Source organism: Ornithorhynchus anatinus, chromosome 2 (assembly GCF_004115215.2).
Source record: "Ornithorhynchus anatinus isolate Pmale09 chromosome 2, mOrnAna1.pri.v4, whole genome shotgun sequence".
In the NCBI taxonomy this organism is placed as follows: domain Eukaryota; kingdom Metazoa; phylum Chordata; class Mammalia; order Monotremata; family Ornithorhynchidae; genus Ornithorhynchus; species Ornithorhynchus anatinus.
In genome coordinates, this window is record NC_041729.1 from 18989597 (window position 1) to 19012563 (window position 22967).

General features: G+C 45.0%; 1 protein-coding gene across 3 annotated transcripts; it reads right to left on the bottom strand.

Annotated features, from left to right (window-relative positions):
• Window positions 1-700: 700 nt before the first annotated feature.
• ANAPC7 (anaphase promoting complex subunit 7) lies at window positions 701-22967 on the bottom strand. 3 transcript variants are annotated; one of them, XM_029058817.2, is made up of 12 exons: window positions 22838-22958; window positions 12521-12689; window positions 11173-11359; window positions 10584-10703; window positions 8169-8280; window positions 7785-7938; window positions 6912-7054; window positions 6330-6447; window positions 5245-5441; window positions 3587-3811; window positions 2959-3109; window positions 701-1818 (listed from the first exon to the last, which is right to left on the bottom strand). In XM_029058817.2, exons 3-12 carry the CDS (start codon window positions 11257-11259, stop codon window positions 1629-1631), a joined length of 1497 nt encoding a protein of 498 aa, XP_028914650.1. In that variant the 5' UTR covers window positions 11260-11359; window positions 12521-12689; window positions 22838-22958; the 3' UTR covers window positions 701-1628. The 3 variants fall into 3 exon arrangements, with proteins under 3 accessions (XP_028914650.1, XP_028914649.1, XP_039766385.1); XM_029058816.2 differs by lacking the exon at window positions 12521-12689 and having other exon boundaries at window positions 22838-22967; XM_039910451.1 differs by lacking the exons at window positions 8169-8280; window positions 11173-11359; window positions 12521-12689; window positions 22838-22958 and having other exon boundaries at window positions 10584-10671.

Consider the following 22967-nt stretch of genomic DNA (forward strand, 5'->3'; position numbering starts at 1 on the left):
CACTAGGGAAAGCGTGTCATTGAAGGGGAAGGCTGTTTCCAGGTGCCTGTATAATTCTTTCCATGACAGAAGGCCTATTCAAGTCACTGCTGGGAGGGGTCTGCTGCTTCTAAGAACACAAAGGCAGCTCTCCCAAGGAAACCAGAAGTGGAGTTTCCAAATGAACAAGTTGTGACTAGTCCTGGAGGGAGGGCAGGAAGGAAGGGAGGGAGGGAGGGAGGGAGGGAGGGAGGGAGAGAGGGACGGAGGGAGGGAGGGAGGGAAAGGAGGAAAGGAGGAAAGAAGAAAAGGAAAGAAGGAAAGAAGAAAAGAAGGACGGAAGGGAAGGAGGAAAGGAAAGAAGGAAAAGGAAAAGGAAGGGAAGGGAAGGGAAGGGAAGGGAAGGGAAGGGAAGGGAAGGGAAAGGAAGGGAAGGGAAGGGAAGGGCAGGGCCAGGAACTCCTATTGAAGTGCGGGGAGGAAATCACATCAAGGGAGTGACTACCTGCAGGACCTTGCCTCCCAGAATGAACCAAGTATCCTGTCCCTTAAGGGCTACTCTGACACTCCACACCTCGAAGTGTGTGCATATGTGCAGGGTGGTGTAGCTGGTGTTGGAAAACTCTGGCTGAAGCAGCTTTCAGTTCATTGCTGTGTGTGACTGGAGAACACGCCCACGGTGTTGCCATCAATGACCCAAAGAAAACTAGGCTGGATTGGACATTTTTCAACCAACAGGAGTGTTGCCACATTTATTTGGCCTACAAACCAGTGACGGGGTGGGAAGCAGCTCACCCATTAAATCAGTTGTGGTAATCGGCAAAGGTGCAAACCTCTCTGGATTAAGCATCCACAGCTCCCAACCAACACAACTCCTCCCAGATCTGCCGACACAAAACGGAAGCTTCTGGGAGCCAAACAGCCCAAGAGAACCACAAAGAAGAAGGAACTTACTGAAAACAGCTACCTGCCCTGTCGCAGCAGCGACTGATTGCAGGATGGCACAAAAAGTGATCTGCTCTAGCTGATGCTCAAAGTCAGGCTCCTAGAACAGGAGTCTTGTGCTAGTGAGTGATTCTCAGATAGAAACATTGTTCCACAGGTCAGCAAGTCTCCACTTAAGGCTCTCCCGATGTTGCAAAACAGAGTGAAAGTAGAGAGATTGAACCCTGGCTTCAGCAAGCAAAAAAGAACTTTCTCCCTGCTAAGAACTGGATATCAACCACATTTTCTTTTGAATAAAATGTCACTTTTTTATGCTCATTCACATCATATACAAAGCATCTGCTATTCCAACAAGTTTCTAGACTTAGAGAAACAGGTTAAAAAAAAAGACCCCTCCTCATCCCAGGACTTTGGACAAAACTACAATCCCTCATGGTTCGCGTACTGCTCCAACCCCAAGGGCAAGTGTGGGAAGGGAAGGGAGGTTGCCTGCTGGCTAGCTTCCAGCTGCAAAGCTGAAACTACACCTGGCACTAGGCGGGGGGGGGGGGGGGGGGGGAGGAAGAGGAGGGAAAAAAGCTTCTTGGCAGTTTGCCATGCTCTCTCTCAAACACGGGGAAGATAGGAGGAGGTGGAGAGCCTGTGGGATCCGCTCAAGCACCAGGGTCTGGGGCAGGGAAGGCTGGTTTGAGGGCAAGGGCTCCTCACTGCATGCCAAACCACTGTTCTTGGTCTGCCCACTGAGCCGCTTCGCTGTCGCTGCCCTCCAAGTCCCCTTCTTCTCCGCTCCCTTCCATGTCGTCCACATCCTCCTCTTGGGTTGCATCGGTGGGACTCTCCTCCTTTTCCATTTTCTGCATCCCTTCCAGGGACTTCTGGTCATTGGGGTCCAAACTAGGGGACAACAAACACAAAAGCAGAGTCTTAGTCCCCTTCTGGGGTCAGCGTTGGCCCTCCCTATTCTACTCGACAGTCTCCCCAGGAAGAGAGGACCATTAATTACAGCTCTTCTTTAGAAAGAGACTAAAGGAAATCAGGAGGAGGTTGGGAGGCTTTTCTGCCGAATTGTACATTCCAAGTGCTTAGTATAGTGCTCTGCACAAAGTAAGTGCTCAATCAATACAACGACTGAATGAACGCTCATCTCTTTCTGCCTATGGCTGAGACTGGGCCGCTGTTTCTATCTCAGAAAAAAGCCGCTGGACCCCAATGACCACTGCAGCTTCTGAATGGCTTCATTACCAAGCCTGCTCAAATACTTTGCTCCCAGTGAATACTAACACTAAAGAATAGTGACAAAGACTGACACTACTGTTTAAAGGTTCAAAAAATACAAAACATAAACCCACGTATCTAATCAGAAGCCTAGAGATATGACCACTTCAGCTATGTTTGGTCAAGAACACCCCAAAAATCAGCCCCAGTTGCTACAGCATATGGAAAGTTATTTAGTATCTGCCTTAGGACAACCCTATCAATGGTATGGAGTGCTTACTATGTACAGCGCACTGTACTAAGCACTCTGGAGAGTACCTACAACATAATTAGCAGACACATTCCCTGCCCATAACGAGCAGCTTCTTAAACATCAAGATCCGGTGAAATCTGCAGAAGAACACTTACCTCCGAAACTAGCTACATTTTCACATAGGCCCAAGACGCCTAAAGTTAATCATTCAATTTTACTCAAAACGAAAATCCCCTAAGCCTCTAGAATGTGATAGCTCCCTTAACACATTTGATGCTTACCATAACTGGACTATCATGCCCCTAAATGTTAACTCCAGGGCTTAGAACAGTGCTTGACACATAGTAAGCATTTAACAAGTACCATTATTATCATTTCCTATTGATAAAGGAGCTCTTTGGCCCACATTCTCTCACATACAATAGTGAGCGCAAGTCCTTGATCACCGAAAACTGCTCTGAATCCTTGGAGACACTGCGGCACTGATGAACCAAAAAATGACCCCTTGCAAAAACATCTTCCCACCCCACTCTCACCCTGTCCCATCCCAACACCCGCTTTCTGACCTCAAAGCAATACTGTACTGGTCCATTGCTTCTTGATATTCATTGACGGCTACAAGGAAATCTCCCAGAATGCGATGCAAGACACAGTTACTCTGGTTGGCAAGGGCGTTCCTCAACAAAGCAATTCCATCTTCATACTTCTGTTCTCTGCCTGAAAACATCAACGTTACCTATGTCCACATAAAAGCCTTACGGGAAAGCTACAGTCTAACTCCATACAAACATAACCTCTTACTTGTCAAAACCCAAAAGTCTTACTTCTGAAACAACTGCCCACAGTCAGAGTTAGTATTACTCATACAGTCAGTATGAGCTCCAGTTATAGCTTACTGGAACTTTGTACCCGGTTAAGGGAACTGCAAGTTGATTTTTAGCTTAAATACTTTTTAACATGTGTTTGAATTTAAAAAAAAAATATCAAATTGCCAGCCAACAAATGTATTTCAGTTTCTCTGGCTAACTAGCTCGCTTGCTTCCTAGAATACATCTATCACTTTTTTCACCATTAACACCACCTACAACTTCTGTTACAGGAAGAAAGTCAGTATATATTTTTTACATACATGTCAATCACTTCTCTTCGAGATCAGCCCTAAAATAATTCTTTTTTCTATTAAGAAAAACTTACTAAGGAGCTCTGCTTTCTTCACCACAGCTTTAATGTAATCTGGCCTCTGGGTCAGTGCTTTGTCTAACAAAGTTTTGGCTTTCTCTTGCGTGACAGGATCTTCGAGACACACGGTTGCTAATAGCGTAAGGGTCTGTGCATTTGCCCCCAGAGTTTTGTACACATTGTTGGCCATGACCATTGCTTCACGAATGCTGTTGGATGTTAAATAACATTCAATGAGACCTGAAACGGCACAGAAATGACAGAATGGCATTAGACTGGATTAATCTTCACACCCACAAATTTTCACACCCATACCTTCTACGAAACTGGCTTCTAAATGGTTGATCATCAGAGTTTGTCATATAGCAGGCCAGGGGAACATTTATATGACAAAATTAGGGTACCCTGTTAAGTGCTTAAATAGAGGGATCCCTCAGACAAGTGGCAGAGTAGGGTTTAGAACCCATGACCTTCTGACTCCCAGGCCTGTGCTCTATCCACTACACCATGCTGCTTCTGAAGTGAAGTGTGTGTACTGGGTTGTAGTAGGAAAGGAGTCAGAAGGACCTGGGTTCTAATTCCGGATCCGCTACTTGTCTGCTGTGTGATCTTGGGCAAGTCACTTAACTTTTCTATACTTCAGTTACCTCATCTATAAAATAGTGATAAAAACTGAGAGCCCATGTTGGACAGGGACTGTGTCCAACCTCATTACCCCAGTGCTTAGTACAGTGTCTGGCACACAGGAAGCACTTAACAAATACCATTTTAAAAAAAGGAGCCGAGACAGGTAGAAGGAGAGCTGACTGAGTACCTTAAAGCTGACGATGAGGAGTTTGTTTCTGGTGAAAATGGATGGGCAGTCATTGAAGGTTTATGAGGTAGGAGATAGGCACAGAATCATTTTTACCAAAATGATCGAGAAAGAAGAATGAAAGAAGTATGGACTGGAGAGAGGACTAACTGGAGGCTCAGAGGGCTGATGCTAAAGGATAGACAGGATAGAACAAGTGCTAGAACCAGAGTTGGGTAGTGGTTAGGATGGAGAGGGAGGGGCAGATTCTAGAGATGCTGTGAAGATGGAATCGAAGGAATCTGGTGACTGAATATGTGCGGGGAGAGAGAGAAGAGTCGAGGATAATGCCAAGACTGAGGACTTGAGAGACATGGAGAACGGTAGTGTTGTCATCAGCGATGGGAAAGTTAGGAATGATGGTGGGAAACACTTGTCAAGTGCCACTAAATTGGCTGAAGTTGGCAGTGTTCATTCGAATTTTTGGAATTCTAGATTCACGGGAATTTAAGTTCTCAACAAGCTGCAGCTCAAGCCGAGCCTTGCCTGCTCTAGGGTCATGCAAAGTCCAGGTGTCTCCACACTTTACTCAGCACCAGGCAACTAGGGGTTCTGTCAGCCGAACAGGCCATCGCTAGCCAAGATAAACACCCAAGCAGGGAACAAATAGCAAGACTGAAGCTAGAGGCTCCAAAGAAGAAAAAACAGAACATGTTGGAAGCCTAGAATGGAGATCCACAATTGACCCAAATTCTTTTATTTTCTGCACGCTACGTACTTCTAACAAAATCTGAACCCAAGATTCAATTGCATGCTGCCAAGGAACCAAAAAATTAACACTAGCCTTATGTATTTCCCACCCTGATGACTTCTGCCTTACCTTCGTAACAGTCCAACCTGCAAGGAGCAAGGCGTATGGCCTCTCGAAAGTGTATTATTGCCTCCTGAACTCGGCCCATATTCCGGAGCGCTGCTCCCTTAAGCAACAATGCTTGTACGCTATTACTATTCAGCTGAATAGCCTTGGCTCCTAAATACAGGGCCCGGGAATATCTTTTACTGTAGAAACTATGACACCTAGAGAACAAAACAAAATTCACTGATAAAAAGCCCTGAGGGTCTCAATTACTCAACCTTAATCAATCACTCAGAATTAAGGCAAAGTTCTAAATTTACAAACCAGAACAACACAGCTCTACCGTTTAGGGATTTTGATTTTTCCTAGAACTACACTTCTAAAGTGCAACATCTACTGGAACAGAATCCACGGAATGGATTTCTTATGTGGAAACTTAAGAGAAGGCGTGTGGCCTAATGGATAGAGCATGGGCCTGGGAGACAGAAGGACCTGGGTTCTAATCCTGGATCCGCCACTTGTTTGCTGTGTGACCTTGGACAAGTCACTTAACTTCTCTGTCCCTCAGTTACCGCATTAGTAAAATGGGGATTAAGCCTGTGAGCCTCAGAAGGGATAGGGTCCGTATCCAACCCGATTATCTTTTATCTACCCCAGTGCTTAGTTCAGTGCCTGGCTCATAGTAAGTGTTTACCAAATACCATTTTTAAAAAAAACCTTAAAAGGTAAAAATCCCCAAAGAACTGGTACCATTCACAAAGAATCACTCCTTTAATTTGCTTTTTCTCCCAAATCCTAGCCAATCTCCTTTTGCTTCATGAAAACCTGGACCCCCTTATAACAAATGGCAAGACCTGTTAGCAGGAATAAATTTTTGCCTTCCCCCACCCGCCAATCCTAGAGTTACTTGGAAGCTAGCATTAAAGACTAAGAAGCTGCTAAGTAGAATGGGCAGTGCTCCAGAGGTTTTACTTACACTTACAGACACACAAACACACACACTGTCTCTCTCCTCTTCTCCCCGATCCCCAGGACAGCAGAAAAACTAAGGTACAGGTGGTCCCCTCTAACCTAAGAGTGAACTGGAGAGGAAAAGCGAAACTACATACCCTGAGACCACCCAAGCCTCGGCATGCTGATCAGAAATATTGAATAACCGGCAACCCAGGTTCTCCACATCTTCCAGCCGCCCTTCACGTGCTAGTAAATATCCATATACATCCATTCCTAAAAGACACTCAGGATAAGTTCTGGTTTTAGGGAGTATGAGCAGCAATATATCACTCATTTTATAACAGTCTGAACACCAGATTTATAGCATTTGCATTCAACTTGTATTAAATCCTTTAGTCTGCTACGATATCAAGTTTCTGATGATTAAACAGATCTTTATACCCCTGCATTACTCAGGCCCCAGAGTCTCTAACATATTCCCCTGCTGCTTTGCCTCTTTTTTCCATGTCCAATAAGAAGTATCCATCCCACTCACAAAAAAATCCAAGTGCCAAAGAATTTGAACTCATAATATATGAGGGCAGACGGGCATCGCCACACCGAACTAAACAGGTTAAGAGTCACTGCTGTAAAGTGAGCTTACAGCAGGATAAGAATGCTTCCAAAACAGTAACCCAATCCCCCAAAAGTGGCTAAACATCCTCCTCCACCTCCCTTGTCTTTTTTTTTTTTTTTACCTTTTATCAGGTAGGGATCCAGCATTTGTGCCTGTTCAAATTTTAGAATTGAGTTTTTATTATCTCCAGCTCTGAAATACAGATCTGCTAAGCTCCCCAGTAGGTCCACGTTATCCCTCAGTAAGGACTTTTTCTCTAAAGAGCTGAAAGAGAATTCATTCAAAACACAAAGCCATTGAAATTAATAGCTTTCTTCTTGAATTTTTTTAGGGTATTAAATGTTTACTACATTTTAAAAACTGTTCTAAGCACTGCGTTAAATACAAGTGAATTTCTTTTCCCGGATGTATTTAGTTTAAAAAGAGATAGGTGACAGCTTATTAACTGTCTGAAATAAAATGGAAAAAAGTATCTTGATGCTTGGAACAAGCTTTCAGTTTTGTGCCTGCTGAGATCCACCCCGCTCCCCTCAATTTTAGGCTCTCTTTCTTATCTGTAAGACTCTGGGAAGCAACAGACCCTCACCCTGTGAGAAGTCAAAAACGTATCTCCAGGCTGTCCAGGCTAGTTGCGGCAGCAAGTTCATGAAGTGAGAGTAAATTGGCTATACTTTTAAAAGTTCAGGAATAACAGAATAAATCTGGTTTAACAGGGGACAGCCAAAGTGCAAGAAGGAATTTAGATGGTTCTAATTTTACATTTAACAGGTCTCCAATAAGAGCTATGCCATTTGGGACACCTCAACACGAGGAAGAATGAGCGCAGAAAAGGTCCCCAAGGCTTTGACGGCTGCTGAGCAATTTGCAGCAAGGAGTGTTCCTTTCCTGAACAACAGGAGACAGCATCTCATGATGCGGCAAGTTTGGACACTTCAGAACTCCAGACAGGGAACAGTCTTCAAAAATGTTTGGTTTGCTTTTTCGTGGTTCTTACCAGATGGTATTGATTGCTCTGGTGTTGTCTCCTGTGTGCACAAAGGCATAGGCTTTGATCCACACGGAAAGCCAGTCCAAGTTAGGGATACTCTGAATTACATTCATCGTCATAGATGCCACTTCTGCACCTTTTACAGAAAGGGAGAGCAAACCTAATTCGAGAGACAAAGATAGTAGTTGGTGCCCAGGTATCCTTTTAAGCACATTTATCTTCCTAGTCAGGCAGAGATTCTGCTTTACTTCCCAATGAATTACTACCTCTGCCAGTTTGGCAATATTCATCATTTCTATTTTAAAAACAGGAAAGGAGCTTTTATAAGAAAAAGACATTTTTGGCAGCTCAAGACAATAAATACCATTAAAATGGACAGAAAAAGTCTACCTAGTATGGCATCGAGAGCTAACGGGCACTGTCTCAGCACTTCCTTGTAACTGGTAACAGAGGAGCGTTCCTGACCTGCCTTCTTGTACAAGTTTGCCAACATCATGTTAATCTGTAATCAATAAAAAAGGCTGATTGTGAAAGACAATTAAAGACCGAGAAATATCAAGAGGGTTGCTCTTGACTCCCATTACCAGCTATCATCCTAGAAGACAAGTGGAAAATCTACTCCCATCCTAGAATTGCTAGTCTGACTTTCAACTGAGTCTTCATGGCTGAGCCTGAATTTCCAGGAAGCCAAAATGCCCCCTTACTTTCCAAAATGAAAGAGACGAGGCCAGTACTGAATTTTAAAAAAATTACTCCTTCAATATTTTCTCCTAAAATTATTTGAGAAGCTAGTTGGATTTGGTCATTCCTTTACAATTTAAATTAAAGCACAAGATACTACACTCTTAATAGCATGGCTAGTTTAAGAGGATCAAAGGATTTTTTCAATGGAAAAAAGGGCTTGGGTGGCCCAGAAGCTGAATTATTCTCATGTTACTAGCACTTAAAAGTATGCCCCATAGCTACTGTCTGCACCTGCCAAATAGAATGCTGCAAACATACTTTAATTTGGTTTACAGAGGTGATAACTGCTCAGATTACTCACACCATTTAGAGCTAAGATCACTCTTACATTTTTGGTTTATGTCTACATGACAAGTATTTTGCTTTATGGAAAGTAGCCATTAAAATGACGCTTGTGAAATATGAAAATATGATGAAAAGAAATTTGAGGAAGCAGATGAGCAATGAGAGAAAGGATGGGTCAAAATATAGTTCCCTCCCCTCACTCCAGCTCTCTGTTCAAGAATGGCTTGGTAATTCAATACTGTGTCTTGCTACAAGCGGCACTCGTCTACGTAAGTGATCTAAGAGAAATGAAAGTCAGAGGAGCAAAAGAGAGGAAACGCAATCAAAATATATCTTTTCGGTTCTCTGGTTGGGCACACACTCAAAGAGCTTCTTATGCAATTTAAAGCCAAAGGTTTAACCCCTGTGAAAAGCAACATGGCCTAATGCTAAGAGTACAGGCCCAGGAGTCAGGAGACCTGAGGCCTTTTCCCAAGGGCATCACCTGTCTGCAATGGTGACCCTGGGCAAGTCATTTAACTTCTCTGTCCCTCAGTTTCCTCATCTGAAAACTGGGGATTAAATATTTACTCTCCTTCCTACTTGGACTTGTGCGATAGGGACTATGTCTGACCTGACTGTACTGACCCCAGCACTTAGTACAGTGTCTAGCACATGCCACTTAAAACAATTATCATTATTACCCCAAGGAAGAAGGTAAGAAGAATATTATTCCCATAGACCTATTGTAATCAAAACAACCATATATTCAGAAGTTAATCAAATATGGTAATTCCCTTTTGAACACAAGTGATGCACTTAAAAATAAAGAAAAATCAATCCCATTTGGTTTTTGTCTATATTGTCCATTTTGACATTTGGAGGGGGGGATGCTTAAAAGATGACCATAATTAGCCGCTACAATAACAAGAACTAAAAAAATTCAAACAGACTAGGACATCTTTACAGTCTAAGACAAGACTGGAAGGATATCTGTTCCACTTTTAAGATCACCAACAGTAATAATCACTTACATCTTCCATCAATTCCCCCGAAATTTAAACAATTCTCCATTGATCCAATTGCCCTCACCACTGGCCCTCCTTCTTGCTCACACCCAAAGCTTACTTCTGGTAAAAAGACTAAAGCTTAACTTTAAATCAATTTTAAAAAATCACACTGGCTTTTACTAATGACTGTATGCATTTCCCCAGTAGCCAAACTAGATCCACTTTGTCTACTGGGAAAATCCATGTTGAGGGACTCCAGTGGTTTTCTAGCCAACTTCCTGCTTTTGACATATTTGAAAAAACTTTAGAGCATTTTTGGCACTCTTCGCAAGCACACCTTGCTCTTAGTACTAGATCACAGTTTTTGTTAAATGTAAGACCAGTGCAAGGGGAAGGGAGAAAGGAAGGCCTTAAATTGCCACAGTGTACACTTTTGTAATTATTAACTTCAAAGAATATTTGAGTATTCCCAAAACATTCTGTGTTTCCCCTTCCCCATTTGGGGAGTCCTTTATTGATTTAGGACTCAAGAAGGGAATGGAAATCATTTTATTAGTTCTGAAATATTACATTTAACAGGGCAATACACCCAATGGGAGTTCACTAAATGTTATTTCTACTACTACTAGTATCCCTATTAATCCAAGAGCTCCAGAGTTTGTACAGGGAATTTCTGAAGATAAATTTTCATATTGAGGTCAATCTACCCGTAGCCCTTGTAATAGTTCAGTGTTTGAAACAAATATTCATCAGTGAAAGACGTGAAGCGATGGTAACTGTAACCTACCTTTGGGGTTCTCTGTCTTGAAGGGATCCCATCCAATATAGCAATGGCATCTTTATCTTGCTTTAACATTGTATAACATTCAGCCATTTTATATTTCACCTCAATTTCAGATGGAAGACTCTGAAAAACAAAAACACAACTCATCCAAATGAATACTTCCGAAAACTATCAAAGATGAAATAGGAATCTATTCTACTGGCAAAGTTGGACATGTTCATCCACAAAAGTGTGTAGTTTCACACTATTCCTTTCAAACGGCAGGAATGAATTGCCCGTATTTATTAAACAGTAAGGAATCTGAAGTGTAAGCACGTCTCTGGACTGGAAACTCATTGTGGGTAAGGACTGTGTCTATTGTTATATTGCCCTCTCCCAAGCGGTTAGTACAGTGTTTTGCACACAGTACACACTCAATAAATCCAACTGAAAATGTATAGCTTTCTAACATTCAACACAAGCAGCAATGTATTAGCAGAAAAAGAGAACCTGGGCAGTCAATTATTTTGGCCAGTGGAATTCTCATGCCAATGTTAAAATAATCAAGAACCAAGTCAATACTTGGTTGCACGACGTCTGCAGTCTCATATACCTGACTTTGTGGCGTTGATGTTGTACTCCCTGTTGAAGGTCTAACTTTTGAAGTTTTACTTAAGGCTTTCTTCTGTTGTAAGGCCATGGTGTACTTGCTAACAGCATTACGATATTCCTTGTCATGAAAGAGGGAGTCAGCATGGTACACCAAAAGCTGGTATTTTTGAGATGGAGACAATAGTTCCCTGAAAAGGAAAGAAAATAAGTTACACTGTTGAACCCTGATAGCTCACCAATCTACCTCTCTCTTATTATCATGGTGTCTATTAAGCACATACTATGTGCTAAGTGTTGGGATAGAGATTGGACATAGTCCCGCTACCATAAGGAGCTCATTTTCTGTCATCCCCATTTTACAGATGAGGAGAAAGAAAGAACTGAGAAGTCAAATGACTTGCCCATGGCCACACACCAGACCAGTGGTAAAGCCAGGACTTGGGTCTCCTGATTCCCAGTACCACACTTTTTCCACTAGCCATTCTGCTTTCTTACTGCCTCTCATCTATCCTCCACTCTCACATTTTCTCTAGCCTTCAAGGCTTCTTGGGAGGGGTGAGGGTGGGGTGTGTCTCTCCCTCTCTTCACTTCAACCCCTAATTATTCCCAACCTCAGTAAGCCCAGCCACTGTAACATGGAAGGCGGTTGAAGACGAAATAACACTGAGATCCCCCTGCCATTCAGAGCCAAGATGAAAGAGAATTCCAAGTCCTTGGAACCTGATGTCCATCTTGACACAATAACCCAAGTCCTGCCTCAGACTGCAGCAATGGGAAGGCGAAGCAAAAATGCAGTCAGAACTCCTTACCAGTAGACCCAAATGGCCCTCAAGCAGGGCCAGAAAACTGGTGGAAATAATAATAATAATGATATAGTTTGTTAAACACTTGACCAATCCTTGTATTAAGCACTGGAGCAAATACAAGATAATCAGGGCAGACACCATCCTGACCTGCAAGGGGCTCACAGTCTAATGGGGAGGGAGAACAAAAATTTAAACTTCATTTTACGTATGAGGAAATTGAGGCGCAGAGAAGTTAAGGTCACTCAGCAGGCAAAAGGCAGATATGGGATTAGAACCCAGGTTCCTTGACTCCCAAGCCCGTGCCCTTTCCACCAGGCAACAATGTTTTCAAGTATGTATGCAACTATAGATTACTACTTCCCTAGGAGGGTTGTGAAGTGGGAATAATAGTAAGTAGTTTCTAAAACATCCCTTTGTCAGCTCAGGGTAGCACCAAAGTCACTTGGCAGGTAAAGTGTTTATTCTGGACCATGCCAATCTGGAGCAAAAGCTGTTTTCTTTTGGAACTATTCCTTTAAGAAACAAATAAAACCAAAAACCTACCCCACACAGACTTGGCCAAAAATTATTTTGAGAACTTCCCAAACGTTAGAAGGTTACTTTCTATACCATTAGCAAGAATTTTAGTGCTAGTACAAACTGCAAGGTCATCTTCTCTCTCTCTGCTTCCCGGCAGGATATCAAAATCATCCCAGAAACATAGCTGCTCAGTCTAAATAAAAAAAAAAAAAGGCTCCATGAGATTGCACAACCTTCCCTTACAAGTTTCCAAGCCCTTCCAATATTGTGGTGTATTCAGATCTAACCTATATAATATCTAAGGGCATTTTAACACATTCTTTCTTAAGACTGTGAGCCCTATATGGAACAGGGATTGTCTCTGACCTGAATAGCCTGTCTCAAACCCGGTGCTTCATATAGTGCCTGGAACATAGAAAGCACTTAAAAAATACCACTATTATTATTTTCCTTTCCTGACTTTGGTGTAAAAAGTCAACAGCTGCTCACCATAACATTGAAAACTTATTAAATCCTTACCTCACAACTTTCTTCATATCAAGTAACTTCAAAACCTTAGCCATAAGGCATTTTGATCATTTTTGTTCTCTCCTCTGTACCTTTCCCAAATTCTCCAGCAAAGTTTCATAGAACCCAGTTCTTATCGTGGCTTCACCATTTTGAATTTAAAACTCTTCTGCATCTCAGATTCCAAATTTGTATGGGGGAATTAAACATGACCTGCCTAGAGCTACTAATCAGGGATGTTGTGAGGAATATCTTTAAATAAAACACAAGTGATTTTGCAAGTACCAACACCATCTTACATTGATATGATTTTTCTTTGGGGCTTCAAGTTTAAGAAAACCCTACCTAAAGACTATACAGAAAACTAGAAAATTTTCTAACGGATGCTTAGCATTCTTGAAACCAAAGAGTGTTCACAGACTGGGATTCGGGTTTCTGCCTCTGTAAATTTGAACCTTAAATAACCACAGAGAGCAAAATGAAATGGGGACGGCTGAGAGGTCAACAATCACTACTGTCATCACTAAGTAGATCTGGAAAAGTGAGGGCCTCGTTCAAAGATAATCGTGCACGCTAATGGAAACAAAGTGCTTTAACTAGTCACTCTTTTTTTGGACACCTATAAACTTTCATTTGTTAAGTAAAAACTTCCAAACATATCAGTGGCACTTATCCCAAAGATTAAGTCCTAGTGCATCTGGATTTAAAATGACCCTGCTTGAAGGCAATTGAGTGTGCACATGGAGACTTGGGGGCGGGGAAGGGTGGGGGTGTTGTATAGAAGGTTTAACTCCCATGGATACAATACTAAAAACAGATCAAGCCATCCTCTTGAAATTTTCCAGAACCTTCGATTTCACGTAAATTCCTGAAGAGACATATGAGCAAGTGATAAGTGAAAGGAGTTGTAAAGGTTTTTGATATGCCAAGGGGACTCATTCTTTACTTTGAACTGTTGCAAGAGAGGAACCAGAAGCCTGAAGATAAGGAGGGAGAACAGAAGGGGTCGTCTCCACTGAGGGTGGTGAGAAAGGAAGCTCTAAATTTACTCTCCGTGACACATCCCACCACCCTCCAAAGCTCCCTCCTCCATCAGAAGCATCCATCATCATCATCATTTTGTATTTATCGAACACTTACTGTGTGCTGAGCACTGTATTAAGCACTTGGAAGACTATACAACCCAACAGAGTTGGGTACTACATTCCCTGTCCACAATGAGCTTACAGTCTAGAGGGATAGAGCTTCACCAAAAACTCCTGGCGGGCCTACTTCTTTGCAGTAGTGCCCCTCCCCACAAACCCTCTCTCCCTGACTAAGCTCCCATAGTTGGGCCCCTCCAGAACCTGGATCAACCCAAACCCTCCAGAACCAGCCATCCTGTACCCGGGGACCAGGACTCCTCACTCTAATCCTAACCCCGCCATTCCAAGAAGCAGCAAGGCCTGGAGGAGACAACACAGGGCTGGGAGTCAGAAGGACCGGCAGGACGGGTGTTCTAATCCCTACTCTGCCACTTGTCTGCGTATGACCTCAGGCAAGTCACTTCACTTCTCTGTGCCTCAGCTACCACATCTGTAAAATGGGGATTAAGACTGTGAGACTCATGAGGGACAATCAGTCAACTGTATTTACTGAGCACTTACTGTGTGCAAAGCACTATACTATGCATATGGGACAGTTCAATCTAACAGACACAATCCGTGCCCACAACGAACGTAGAGACTAGAAGAAGAGGCAGACATTAACATAAATAAAATTTCAGATATGTACATAAATGCTGTGGGGCTGAAGTGTGTTGGGAGGCTTGGGGGACGGGAGATGAATAAAGGGAGAAAGTCAGGGCGATGCGGAAGAGAATGGGAGAAGAGAAAAGGAGGGCTTTGTCAGGGAAGGCCTATTGGAGATGAGCATTCAAAGAGGCTTTGAAGAGGACAGGATCTGTATCCAACCTATCAGCTTCTATTTACCCCAGGGCTTAGTACAGTGCCTGGCACAAAAGAATAACAACAATCATAATAATAATGGTATTTGTTAAGCATTTCCTGTGTGTCAAGCATAGAGAAGCAGCGTAGCTTAGTGGAAAGAGCACGGGCTTGGGAGTCATAGGTCATGGGTTCGAATTCTGGATCCGCCACTTGTCAGCTGTTTGACTCTGGGCAAGTCACTTCACTTCTCTGTGTCTCAGTTACCTCATCTGTAAAATGGGGATTAAGACTGTGAGCCTCACATGGGACAACCTGATTACCCTGTGTCTACCCCAGCGCTTAGAACAGTGCTTTGCACACAGTAAGCGCTTAACAAATACCAACATCATTATTATTATTATTGTATAGAGTGGATAGAGCACAGGCCTTGGAGTCAGAAGGTTGTGGGTTCTAATCCCCACTCTGATAATAATAATGGAATTTGTGAAGCGCTACGTGCCAAGCACTGTTCTAAGCGCTGGGATAGTTACAAGGTAGTCAGGTTGTCCCATGTGGAGCTCACAATCTTAATCCCCATTTTACAGGTGAGATAACTGAGGCACAGAGAAGTTAAGTGACTGGACCAAAGTCACAGAGCTGATAAGAGGTGGAGTGGGGACTAGAACCATGACCTGTGACTCCCAAGACCCTTGCTCTTTCCACTAAGCCATGCTGCTTTCATTCATTCAATCCTATTTATTGACCACTTCTCTGCTGTGTGACCTGGGGCTAAATCACTTCCCTTCTCTGTGCCTCAGTTACCTCATCAGGAAAACGGGGATTGAGACTGTGAGCTCCATGCGGGTCGGGGCCTGTGTCCAACCCAATTTGCATTCAATTTGTACACAATTTACATGATGCTGTTGATGCCTGTTTGGAAGTCGAAAGTTGTGGGTTCTAATTCTAGCTCTGCCCCTTGTCAGCTGTGTGACTCCGGGCAGGTCACTTCACTTCTCTGTGCCAGAGTTACCTCATCTGTAAATTGGGGACTGCAACCGTGAGCCCCACATGGGACAACCTGATTCCCTTGTATCTACCCCAGGACTTAGAACAGTGCTTGGCACATGGTAAGCTCTTAACAAAGACCCTCATTATTATTGTTTTGAGGTCTGTCTCCCCCTTTCTAGCCTGTGAGCCTGGTGTGGGCAGGGACTGCCTCTGTTGCTGAACTGTACTTTCCAAGCGCTCAGTACAGTGCTCTGCACCCAGGAAACGCTCAATAAATACGACTGACTGAATGAATCTGCTTGTAATAGTAAGCGCTTACTATGTGCCAAGTACTTTTCTAAGCACTGGGATATATACAAGGTCATCAGGTTGTCCCACAAAGGGCTCCCAGTCTTCATCCCCATTTTGCAGATGAGGTAACTGAGGGTCAGAGAAGTGAAGCGACTGGCCCCAAGTCACACAGATGATAAGAGGTGGAGTGGGGATTAGAACCCATGACCTCTGGCTCCCAGGCCCATGTTCTATCCACTACTCCAGGCTGCTTCTTTCTTTGCTTAGTAGAGTGCTTAGCACCTTGACCCCTTTCTCACCTTCCTCCTCTCCTTCTCTCTGCCCACTCTGATCCTTGGAGACTTCAACATCCATACAGATGTACCCGACGACTCCTCTGCCGCCCGCCTGCTATCCCTCCTCGACTCTGCCGACCTCCTCCTCCACCATACCGCGCCCACTCACCGACTCGGTCACACCCTCGATCTCGTCATCTCCTACCGCTGCACTATCTCCTCACTCACCAACTCTGAAATCCCTCTTTCTGACCATAACCTTCTCACCTGCCTCATCTCTCACACTCCCTCCCCCTGCAAATCTTCGCTACTGCCCCACAGAGACCTCCGCTCTCTCGATCCCATCCGTCTTTCCAATAGCATCTCGCCTCACCTTGCCGCCCTGTCCTCTCTTCCCACTCTCGGCGATCAGGTCTCCGCTCTCAACTCCACCCTCTCTACTCATCTCGACTCTCTCGCCCCCCTTTCCCTCCGCCGCTCTCGCTCCACTAACCCACAGCCCTGGATCACCTCCTCCGTCCGCCTCCTACGCTCCTATGCTCGAGCTGCTGAGCGCTGCTGGCGGAAGTCCAAGCACCAAGCCGACCTCACACACTTCAAATTTATCCTTTCCTGCCTTAACTCTGCCCTCTCCTCCGCCAGGCAAAGCTTCTTCTCCTCCCTCATCGACACCCATGCCCGTCACCCCCGCCGATTGTTCCGGACCTTTAACTCTCTCCTTAGGCCCCCTGTTCCTCCCCCTCCCCCATCTCTCACCCCTAATGATCTGGCCACCTATTTCCTCACGAAAATCAACACGATCAGGTCTGAGCTCCCCAAAGTCACCCCTCCGCCTCTCCCCTCCCCCCCAACAACCCCCTCCCCTACTTTCCCATCCTTCCCTGCAGTATCCTCAGAGGAGATCTCCTCCCTCCTCGCAAGTGCCACCCCCTCCACCTGCGCCTCGGACCCCATTCCCTCTCACCTTCTTAAAACCATCGCCCCTGCCCTCCTCCCTTCCTTAACTTCTATTTTTAACCACTCAATCTCCAAGGGCTCCTTCCCCTCTGCCTTCAAATATGCCCACGTCTCCCCCATCCTAAAAAAACCCGCTCTTGACCCCACTTCCCCCTCCAGTTATCGTCCTATCTCCCTACTACCCTTCCTTTCCAAAATCTTAGAACGAGTCGTCTACAATCGATGCCTAGAATTTCTTAACTCCCATTCTCTCCTAGACCCCCTCCAATCTGGCTTCCGTCCCCTCCACTCTACTGAGACTGCTCTCTCTAAGGTCACCCATGACCTCCTTCTTGCCAAATCCAATGGCTCCTACTCCATTCTGATCCTCCTTGACCTCTCTGCTGCCTTTGACACTGTCGACCATCCCCTCCTCCTCCATACCTTATCTCACCTTGGCTTCACGGACTCTGTCCTCTCCTGGTTCTCCTCTTACCTCTCTGGCCGATCATTCTCGGTCTCCTACGCTGGAGCCTCCTCCCCCTCCCATCCTTTAACTGTTGGAGTTCCTCAAGGGTCAGTTCTTGCCCTCTTCTGTTCTCCATTTACACTCACTCCCTCGGTAAACTCATCCGCTCTCACGGCCTTGACTACCATCTCTACGCAGATGACACGCAGATCTACATCTCCGCCCCTGTCCTCTCCCCCTCCCTTCAGGCTCGCATCTCCTCCTGCCTCCGGGACGTCTCCACCTGGATGTCGGCCCGCCACCTAAAACTCAACATGAGCAAGACTGAGCTCCTCATCTTCCCTCCCAAGCCCGGTCCGCTCCCAGACTTCTCCATCACCGTGGATGGCACGACCATCCTTCCCGTCCCGCAGGCCCGCAATCTCGGTGTCATCCTTGACTCGTCCCTCTCGTTCACCCCACACATCCTATCCGTTACCAAGACCTGCCGGTTTCACCTCTACAATATTGCCAAGATCCGCCCTTTCCTCTCCACCCAAACGGCTACCTTACTATTACGGGCTCTCGTTATATCCCGGCTAGACTACTGTGTCAGCCTTCTCTCTGACCTCCCTTCCTCCTCTCTCGCCCCACTCCGGTCTATTCTTCACTCCGCTGCCCGGTTCATCTTCCTGCAGAAACGATCTGGGCATGTCACTCCCCTTCTTAAACAACTCCAGTGGTTGCCTATCGACCTCCGCTCCAAACAAAAACTCCTCACTCTAGGCTTCAAGGCTCTCCATCACCTTGCCCCTTCCTACCTCTCCTCCCTTCTCTCTTTCTACCGCCCACCCCGCACGCTCCGCTCCTCTGCCGCCCACCACCTCGCCGTCCCTCGGTCTCGCCCATCCCGCCGTCGACCCCCGGGTCACGTCCTCCCGCGGTCCTGGAACGCCCTCCCTCCTCACCTCCGCCAAACTGATTCTCTTTCCCTCTTCAAAACCTTACTTAAAAATCACCTCCTCCTAGAGGCGTTCCCAGACTGAGCTCCTCTTCCCTCTCTACTCCCTCTGCCATTCCCCCTTTACCTCTCCGCAGCTAAAGCCTCATTTTCCCCTTTTCCCTCTGCTCCTCCACCTCTCCCTTCCCATCCCCACAGCACTGTACTCGTCCGCTCAACTGTATATATTTTCGTTACCCTATTTATTTTGTTAATGAATTGTACATCGCCTTGATTCTATTTATTTGCCATTGTTTTTACGAGATGTTCTTCCCCTTGACGCTGTTTAGTGCCATTGTTCTTGTCTGTCCGTCTCCCCCGATTAGACTGTAAGCCCGTCAAACGGCAGGGACTGTCTCTATCTGTTGCCGACTTGTTCATCCCAAGCGCTTAGTACAGTGCTCTGCACATAGTAAGCGCTCAATAAATACTATTGAATGAATGAATGAATAGTAAGCGCTTAACAAATGCCATAATTCTTATTGTTAGTCTAAGCGCTGGGTATTGTTCTAAGAGTATTGTTTTAGACTGTGAGCCCGCTGTTGGGCACAGATTGTCTCTGTTACCGAATTGTACTTTCCAAGTGCATAGTCCAGTGTTCTGCACACAGTAAGTGCTCAATAAATAGGATTGAATGAATATATCTATAATTCTATTTAACTATTTTGATGGTATTGATGCTCGTCTACTTGTTTCGCTTTGTTGTGTTTCCCCCGTCTAGACTGTGAGCCACTATTGGGCAGGGATTGTCTCTGTTGCCAAACTGTACATTCCAAGTGCTTAGTCCAGTGTTCTGCATACAGTAAGCACTCAATAAACACTATTAAATGACTATATCTATAATTCGATTCATCTATTTGGATGGTATTGACGCCTGTCTACTTGTTTTGTTTTGTTGTCTGTCTCCCCCGTGCAGACTGTGAGCCCATTGTGGGGCAGGGACTGTCTCTATCTGTTGCCGAACTGTACATTCCAAGTGCTTAGTCCAGTGCTCTGCACAATGTAAGCGCTCAATAAATACCATTGAATGAATATATCTATAATTCTATTTATCTGTTTTCAAGGTATTGATGCCTGACTCCTTGTTTTGTTGTCTGTCTCCCCCTTCTAGACTGTGAGCCCTTTGTTGGGCAGGGATGGCCTCTGTTGCCAAATTGTACATTCCAAGTGCTTAGTCCAGTGCTCTGCACACAGTAAGTGCTCAATAAATACCACTGAATGAATGACTATATCTATAATTCTATTTATCTATTTTGATGATAGTAATGCCTATCTACCTGTTTTGTGTCTCCCCCTTCTAGACTGTGAGACCATCATTGGGCAGGGATTGTCTCTGTCGCCCAACTGTACATTCCAAGCGCTTAGTCCAGTGCTCTGCACAGAGTAAGCACTCAATAAATACCACTGAATGACTATATGTATAATTCTATTTATCTATTTTGATGGTAGTGATGCCTGTCTACTTGTTTTCCATCTCCCCCTTCTAGACTGTGAGCCCGTTGTGGAGCAGGGATGGTCTCTAACTGTTGCAGAATTGTCCATTCCAAGGGCTTAGTCCAGTGCTCTGCACAGAGTAAGTGCTCAATAAATACCATTGAATGAATGACTATATCTATAATTCTATTTATCTATTTTGATGATAGTAATGCCTGTCTACTTCTGAGAAACAGCATGGCTCAGTGGAAAGAGCACGGGCTTGGGAGTCAAAGGTCGTGGGTTCTAATCCCTGCTCTGCCACTTATCAGCTATGTGACTTTGGGCAAGTCACTTAACTTCTCCGTATCTCAGTTACCTCATCTGTTAAAATGGGGATTAAGACTGTGAGCCCCATGTGGGACAACCTAATTACCTTGTATCTACCAAGTGCTTAGAACAGTGCTTGGCACATAGTAAGTGCTTAAACACCAAATACCAATACTTCAATTCAATAAATACTATTGAATGAATGAATTAATTAATGAACACTTGTCTTGCATCTCCCCCTTCTAGACTGTGAGCCCGTTGTGGGTTAGGGATGGTCTCTATCTGTTGCCGACTTGTACTTTCCAAGGGCTTAGTCCAGTGCTCTGCACAGAGTAAGTGCTCAATAAATACCACTGAATGAATAAATGACTATATCTATATAATTCTATTTATCTACTGTGATTGTAGTGATGCCTGTCTACTTGTTTTCTGTCTCCCCCTTCTAGACTGTGAGCCCGTCGTGGGGCAGGGATGGTCTCTATCTGTTGCCCAATTATCCATTCCAAGGGCTTAGTCCAGTGCTCTGCACAGGGTAAGCACTCAATAAATACCATTGAATGAATGCCTATATCTATAATTTTAATAATCTATTTTGATGGTAGTGATGCCTGTCTACTTGTTTTCCATCTCCCCCTTCTAGACTGTGAGCCCGCTGTGGGGCAGGGATGGTCTCTATCTGTTGCCCAATTATCCATTCCAAGGGCTTAGTCCAGTGCTCTGCACAGGGTAAGCACTCAATAAATACCATTGAATGAATGCCTATATCTATAATTTTAATAATCTATTTTGATGGTAGTGATGCCTGTCTACTTGTTTTCCATCTCCCCCTTCTAGACTGTGAGCCCGCTGTGGGGCAGGGATGGTCTCTATCTGTTGCCTAACTGTACTTTCCAAGGGTTTAACCCAGTGCTCTGCACACAGTAAATGCTCAATAAATACCACTGAATGAAAGAATGTCTATATCTATAATTCTATTTATCTCTTTCGATGGAAGCGATGCCTGTCTACTAGTTTTGCAACTCCCCCTTCTAGACTGTGCGCCCGTCGTGGGGTAGGGATGGTCTCTCTCTGTGGCCCAATTGTTCATTCCAAGGGCTTAGTCCAGTGCTCCGCACAGAGTAAGGGCTCAATAAAGGCCGTCAAACTAATTCTCCTCCCCTCTTCAAAGCCCTACTGAGAGCTCACCTCCTCCAAGAGGCCTTTCCAGACTGAGCGTCCCCTTTTTCCCTCTGCTCCCTCTCTGCCCCTCCTTTCACCTTCCCTCAACTAAGCCCCCTTTCCCCCCTTTCCCTCTGATCCTCCCCCTCTCCCTTCCCCTCAGCACTGTGCTCGTCCGCTCATTTGTATATATCTTTATCACCCTATTAATTTTGTTAATGAGATGTACATCCCCTTGATTAGTCATGGGTTCGAATCCCGGCTCTGCCATTTGTCAGCTGTGTGACTGTGGGCAAGTCACTTAATTTCTCTGTGCCTGAGTTACCTCATCCGTAAAATAGGGATTAACTGTGAGCCTCATGTGAGACAACCTGATTACCCTGTATCTCCCCCTGCGCTTAGAACAGTGCTCTGCACATAGTAAGCGCTTAACAAATACCAACGTTATTATTTATTGCTATTGTTTTTGTCTGTCTCTTAGACTGTAAGCCCGTCAATGGGAAGGGACTGTATCTGTGGCCGAATTGTCCATTCCAAGCGCTTAGTACAGTGCTCTGCACCTAGTAAGCGCTCAATAAATACTATTTATTATTTGTTATAATACTATAGTATTATTAATAATAATAATAATGTTGGTATTTGTTAAGGGCTATGTGTCGAGCACTGTTCTAAGCGCTGGGGTAGACACAGGGGAATCAGGATGTCCCACGTGGGGCTCACAGTCTTAATCCCCATTTGACAGATGAGGTAACTGAGGCCCAGAGAAGTGAAGTGACTTGCCCACAGTCACACAGCTGACAAGTGGCAGAGCTGGGATTCGAACTCATGACCTCTGACTCCAAAGCCCGTGCTCTTTCCACTGAGCCACGCTGCTCCTCATACTGTTACCGATGTGCCCATTCCAAGCGCTTAGTACAGTGCTCTGCACCTAGTAAGCGCTCAATGAATACTACTGAATGAATGGATGGATGGATGAATGAATGACTGGGCTAGGCTAGGCAGGCCCCGGCCCGTCTGTAGGCCTTCCGGTCCCGGCTCAGCCCGGCCCGTCTTGCCCCGCTGACTCACGGGTTATTGTTGCTCATGGTGAGCAGGAGGCTGCTGAGGAGGCGCACGTTGGAGTGCAGCCCCGCGGCCGCCATGTCCCGCACATGGTCGATCACGTTCATGCTGGGGGCCGGGGCCTCGGACGCGGGCG

Bases quoted from the DNA above. Each gene is read 5' to 3' on its own strand.
- ANAPC7 (XM_029058816.2), bottom strand. From the start codon at position 22,938: ATGAACGTGATCGACCATGTGCGGGACATGGCGGCCGCGGGGCTGCAC. The intron at 8,281-10,583 runs GTAGGTTACAGT...TATTGATTACAG, and splicing joins CAAGACAGAGAACCCCAAAG to ATTAACATGATGTTGGCAAA. The intron at 1,819-2,958 runs GTCAGAAAGCGG...GTTGTCCCCTAG, and splicing joins CAGTACAGTATTGCTTTGAG to TTTGGACCCCAATGACCAGA.